We start from the raw sequence: 6,405 nt of genomic DNA, 5'->3' as shown, positions 1-6,405 counted from the left end.
ATCAATTCTATCTGGTAAATAATTGGAGTTTGAAATGAATGCGAGCTGAGCTTACTCTACGTGAAAAGCGGTAAGGACGAAAACAAAATTGATTGAATTTTGAATTTGAATTTGAATTTGAAGAATTGCAAAGCAATACCAATTCATTTTGCGGGAGGATTTATTTTATGACTGAAATTTGAATATTTAAGTTGTCTTTATTGTTAATGGTTGTGAAATTATAATATCATTAACACTATACTGGGAGATTGATTCAGGGAAGTGCTTGTTATGAAAATAGAGGAACTTCATCGCTGTTTAAGAGAGCATCGCAGAATAATTATATACATAGAGGTAAAATTATTCCTTATGAAATGCTAGCAGTATAAATTACTTTATTCATAGAAGGAAAGAAAAACATGTAGATGAACTGAGTAACAAATTTTCAGAAAATGTTTAATTTGTGTGCCTTATTGGTTATGTAAAAAAGGCGCAAACATGTGGTTCCTTGTTGAGCTTGCGGCATAAAAGCTTTTTAAACGTGATGTTACAGTATTATTCTTTAAATTTTTTTTAGGACTTTAGGACTACAGAAATACTGATCATGGAAATGCAATGGCGATTACACATAAAAAAATATCAAAAGTAATAAAAAATTTCAAGAATGTGAAATATTTCATTTTCTTTCTAACGTCGTGTAGTCGCGGCTTAGGTATATGATCCGTAGTTGTCAAGAGCGCTAATTGGGACTGTGATCGCTTTCAAGTTTAATTTTCAACGGCTTCAAATGTCAACGATCTCCCGCTCTAATCGGCAGCATTTCTGATCGCCATCGAAGCAACAGCAGCGGACGCTTTCGTCTGGAAAAGAAATTGTGCTCGTGTAGTTCTGTTTGTGTACTGCAAGTTTTAATTAGTAAAGTGACTATTGTCGTGTGATTATTTGTTTTGTACAGTCCATCAATCCGCAGCGCACATTAGATAAACCATTTGTTTGATATAAAAGTGTGAGGTTATCGAGTCTTCTACGTGTGTCGCACGGGTAGCGTAATACAAAATGGATACGGAAAATGTTCCCAACAACCGGCTCGCGGCTTACAAACATGGTTCCAAATCGAACACGGTAAGGGAAACATTGGCCCCATTTGATTTCGTTCGTATCGCTTACCTTTTTCTTGTTGCCCTTTGTTTTCTGGTTCTCCACACCAACAGGAGTTACGACAAAAGCGCCACGAGGTAACGGTGGAGCTGCGCAAGAACAAGAAGGAGGATCAGTTGCTAAAACGTCGTAACATTACCGAAGATGATGGGCCAACGTCGCCGCTGCAGGAAAGCAACGCCCAAAGCCCGGTGACGCTGAAGTTCGAGGAAATCATTCAGTACATCCGAAGTGGGCAGCCGGAGAAGGAACTTGCCACCGTACAGGCCGCCCGTAAGATGTTGAGCCGAGAGAAGAATCCACCGATCGACAAAATCATCGGGCTGGGCATGGTGCCGGTGTGTGTGAAGTTCCTTTCCGCATCGGATCGTCCAGCGCTTCAGTTTGAAGCGGCCTGGGCACTCACGAACATTGCATCCGGCACGTCCGAGCAGACTAAGGTCGTAATCGACGCCAACGCGATTCCACGCTTTATCGAGCTGCTTAGATCCCCATCGGTTACGGTAGCGGAACAGGCCGTCTGGGCGCTCGGTAACATTGCCGGCGATGGATCGAAGGCGCGTGACATTGTGCTGGAACACAACAGTGTTGACGCGATCATCGCACTCGTGAGCAATGGAAACACACAGATCTCTTTCCTTCGGAACATCGTGTGGCTGATGTCGAACTTGTGCCGCAACAAGAATCCGGCACCACCGTTTAACCGGATTGAACCGATGATTCCGGTGCTATCGGCGCTGCTCGATCACGAGGATGCACAGGTCCTGTCGGACGCCTGCTGGGCACTATCATACGTCACCGATGACGATGTGGTGAAGCTAGATTCGGTCGTTGCATCCGGTGCAGTGCCGAAGTTGGTCCGACTGCTCGGCACAAACAATCCGGCCATTATCACACCAGCGCTGCGCAGTGTAGGCAACATTGTGACGGGCAATGACACGCAGACTGATGCCGTAATAGCGGCGAATGCACTTTCCCTACTGACTAACCTGTTGCGCCACACAAAGAACACGATCGTGAAGGAAGCGGCCTGGACGGTGAGCAACATAACGGCGGGCAATCAGAGCCAGATCCAGCATGTGTTGGATTCCGGCATCTTTAACGTGCTGATCGACGTGCTGACGAGCGGTGATTTCAAATCACAGAAAGAGGCTGCATGGGCGGTCACCAACACTACTACGGGCGGATCAACCGAGCAGATCATTCAGCTGGTTGAGAAGTACCCGATCATGAAACCGTACTGTGATCTACTGGAGGCCAAGGATACCCGCACGGTTCGTGTGGTGTTGAGCGGTGTCACCAACATCTTCCAGATCGCAGCCCAGATCGGTGGTATCGAGAATCTGTGCACACTGTTCGAGGAGATTGGTGCACTGGACAAGCTAGAAACGTTACAGAATCACGAGAATGAAGACATTTATCAGAAGGCGTTGCAGCTGATCGACACGTACTTTTCTGATGCGGTAAGGTCACAGCGGTTGCGATAAGAATCTTTAGTTTGGAACAATTTTGTTGACATTTTCTCTCGGTTCTACCTTTTTTACACAATTTGCAGGAAGACGTTAATCCGGAGTGTGCCCCGAAGGAAGTCAATGGAGCGCTGGAGTTCAACCCAACCACTCCACAGGATGGTGGATTTTCTTTCTAAATTATTTGTCTTACGCTTAGTGTCCTGTTTCGTTCCATTCCACCAATCCGTACGTTTGTGTAGTCCCCTGCAAAACAGCGTTGTCAAGAGGGTAAAGTAATTTAATTCTTACTTCTTTTGTCAAATCGGCTAGTTACAGTCCTTAGGAATATCGTTCATGAACATACGTTTTTATATCTGTGAAAATTTAGCCTCAAAATTCCACCGACTTCGGCTGAACGTCGTTCAGTGAATAATCGTGTTTTACCCATGTTTCCGCATTGGGTTGCTTCTGGTTGCTTCAGTTAGCTTGAATTTTGGCCACTGTGAATGGTCTGTTTGGTGCTTGTGTTTTCCACACTCATGTTAAATCTGCGCTATGTTTTATGTTTTATTTTAAATATGCAAATTATCCATCGTTTCGCGCGCCAATTTTAGGCCATCAATACATTCACAAAACAAATATTGTAATTAACAAATGTTTCGTACCGAGTCTATTGTCTTTTATTGGTTATTTTTGAAAGAAAAATTAGCACAATTTAAAGCGAATGAATTGGGTTTAGGCGGACAGGTGACATCTTAATGTATACTGGCGTCAGATCGTTGGAAGGTGTAGTTCATTTTATTCGGTCTTATTGTCGTATAAATGCTGGTGCATTAATCCGTGTTCTGCAAGGCGATTATGTCCCTAAGCATTCCAATCTGCGGAAACAGTGCGAACCCGCGTATTGCATCCCTCCTTTCGTGTCTTGTTGGAGTTGTGTAAAGAATACGAGCTAGGATCGTGCAAAATATCCTCCTGTTTAATGCCTATGTAAACCGGAAAATGATCATGCTTTTGGGTTCTTAGCAGCTTAACGATCGTCACAACGATGTATTCCAATAAATTCATATCCATAAGAAATTGCTTACTTTCAAATTCATTATTTCTTCCATTATTTAGCATGTGTTTTCGTACTGCATTTTACCCTGCTGTTTTATATTTAGAACGAGATACGCTACCTAAACCAAGTCCTGTTTTGTAGGATGATAAACTGAGGAATATTGTAGGTATGCTGCCCAACCCTGGACCCTGTACTAACTTGTGGTAAAATATAGTTTGACTTAAACGAATGCATCCCATGTTTATTCTTGCCTGGGCTGGGATGGAACATACTAAGAGGTAATAATGGGATACTGCAACAATGCAGTCTGTGTTCTTTACCTGCAGGTAAAATTCCCCATATTATTTAGTCTGGACTAAATATATTTTAAGCTTGACTAAGGGGTACAGCACAGGTAGTTTCTGTGCCTTATGCGATTCAGGTACGTTGTTATGCTGCTGATACAGTATATAAGGGCAGGAGAAACTGTTCATCCCCATCATTCGTTTTGTGTACGTTACAGAGTAAACAGATCCGCTAAGATGCCTTCGTCAGCCTACAAAAAACGCACTAACCGCAGGAAGACTGTTCACGCTAACGGTACAGCCGACGGCCAGCTACCATCTCCTGTAGACGCATCTAGAGGACGAAGTTCAAGAAAGACGCTGCAGCCTTCAAACCAAGCAAATGTTCAGCCATCAGCATCACAACCATCAACAAGTGCAGTATCACCTCCTCTCATAGATTCAGCTAGTACGCCTTTAAGCACCGAACAGATCACCTATGTGAACAACGCGTCGTACGAACAATTGGTAGGGTATCGAGATAAGCTAGAAAACGATTTGAAATCTTATACGAAGCTCTGGGCAATCGGTTGGAAGGAGGTGCTGTTCGACGGAATTGATGATCACTTTGCGAAAGAAGACAAAGCATATGCTTACGCAAAAGCCGTAGAGAAAATGTTAAACGACCGCTTAAAAGACGATCTGAGCAATGTGGATGATCTGCTCATGGACATACGACGTGCGAGGTGGGATGAGAACAGTAAAGAAATAACGCTACATATAGATAAGGACGAGTGAGATACAAATGAAATAAAAGTTATTTAATTTAACATGGTCTGGATATTATTAAACATGATTTGGTATACTTGGTTTACATGGGTTTTTGAAAGTAGTATCGCTGTTCGTTGGATTGTACATACACAAACGCTTATTCACTTCGGAAAATCAATTTGAAATTCTCACTTTTATACTCCATAAACTTACATACAGAGAAGCACTGTAAAACGTGACACGTGATGAGGCAACTTTACTCCTGCAGAATGGGTTAATAATGTTATCAAACAGTGAATAAGCATTCAAACTAGCTCAATCTTCTTCAGTTCCAGTTCTGGCAGGGGAAACATACTAATGCGTATGTGCAAACGGAGACTCGTCGTAAAAAATGCGTAAAATTTGCCCTGTATGATATCACGGAACAGCGCAAGACAATTGTAGATTTGTATAAGGAATGATTCCCCCCCCCCTCCCCTTCCTTTGGGGTCTTTGCTTGTCGCCCTTGTTACACGGTCACTAGTCACGATACTGTGAAGTATCGTTCGTGCGTTAAGACGTTACACTTAAGAGATTAAAACAAACAAAAACAGACGAACAAAGATATGGTGGCAAGTGTGTAATGAGCGGCGATGGTAGTGCGGTGGTTGACGCAGTTTCTACAACCCCCCAGGGTCATGATTCCGATTGCCGTGCACGTACGATTAGCGCGACCGGCGAAACCATTTACTCAGGACGAAAAACGCATACCGCGCTTTTCGCATGCTAAAGAACCGACCGAACCGGTACCTACGGTTGGAGGTAAGGGTGCCCGACGTCCATGTCAGTCGCCTGTGCGTGCAATGCGTGCGTGAGCTGAAAAGCTGCCGCCGGTTTGGGGATTCGCGTTTTCGTGCAAAAGTTTTGTTCGCATTCACTTAAGGCACAGATTTGCAGTCATTTACGAAATTAGCCGCATCAAGCGATGAAAAGCGGATTTCATCTTGGCTATCTTATGGCCACCCAAAGTATAGTGAAGTGAAGTAGAAGAAGGGAAAAAAACACACACACACACACATTCTGAAAGATAAAAACGTGCCTAAGGCGTTGTGTTCTGTTCGTAAGCTTTTCTTTTGGAGATTATTTGCTGCACGGCTCGAATGAAGCTCGAATGGCCTTGAATTAGTGGGCATCGGTGAAAGCGTCAGAGTTGGTGAATATTTACCACAAGGCTCAATATATATATTTTCTTTTAATACCACCATGCAAATGTGTATGAATAGTTGGATAAAATGGAAGAGCATTTAAAAAAATTATATGCCTCACTTCGAGTTTGAGGGCAGGACAAACAGTGGCGCAAAGTTAATGTGGGAAATGTGACTGTTTTGGAATATTTTAAAATATTTCTTCAGTATTTTAATAATCGGATTTTAGAACAATCCGATAGTATGTTTAAGTTCGTTTTTCACGGTTAAATAGTTGATTATTAGGGAAAGATGATCGGGGCTATTTGGGGCTTATAAAGAATGTGAAACGCCTAAAAGTATGCAAGAATTGCTTTAACATACATACAAGGCATAAATCAGTGTAAAATTACCGACAAAAATCGTTGATTTTGACCTAAATGAACACAAATACGTATAAGGTACGTTAAGTTAGTTTCAAAACTTTTGTTACCGGTGATGATGATGATAAGTCATGAGAAGTCATACTACAACAAAAGTTTCACAAGACCACAAACAAT

General features: G+C 42.6%; 1 protein-coding gene across 1 annotated transcript; it reads left to right on the top strand.

Annotated features, from left to right (window-relative positions):
* Window positions 1-751: 751 nt before the first annotated feature.
* On the top strand, window positions 752-3,243 carry LOC125761960 (importin subunit alpha). Its single transcript, XM_049423586.1, has 3 exons — window positions 752-1,101; window positions 1,191-2,600; window positions 2,693-3,243. The coding sequence occupies exons 1-3, from the start codon at window positions 1,036-1,038 to the stop codon at window positions 2,783-2,785; spliced, it is 1,569 nt and encodes a 522-aa protein (XP_049279543.1). The 5' UTR covers window positions 752-1,035; the 3' UTR covers window positions 2,786-3,243.
* Window positions 3,244-6,405: the final 3,162 nt, after the last annotated feature.

This window comes from Anopheles funestus, chromosome 2RL (genome assembly GCF_943734845.2).
Source record: "Anopheles funestus chromosome 2RL, idAnoFuneDA-416_04, whole genome shotgun sequence".
In the NCBI taxonomy this organism is placed as follows: domain Eukaryota; kingdom Metazoa; phylum Arthropoda; class Insecta; order Diptera; family Culicidae; genus Anopheles; species Anopheles funestus.
The sequence above is the reverse complement of the archived record's forward strand: the minus strand, read 5'-3'. Positions and strand labels throughout refer to the sequence as shown.

What these genes read in the sequence shown, in the direction of transcription:
- LOC125761960 (XM_049423586.1), top strand. Translation starts at nt 1,036, where the DNA reads ATGGATACGGAAAATGTTCCCAACAACCGGCTCGCGGCTTACAAACAT. An exon ending in ATGGTTCCAAATCGAACACG is followed by an intron (nt 1,102 to 1,190) that starts GTAAGGGAAACA and finishes CCACACCAACAG; the next exon opens with GAGTTACGACAAAAGCGCCA. An exon ending in ACACGTACTTTTCTGATGCG is followed by an intron (nt 2,601 to 2,692) that starts GTAAGGTCACAG and finishes CACAATTTGCAG; the next exon opens with GAAGACGTTAATCCGGAGTG.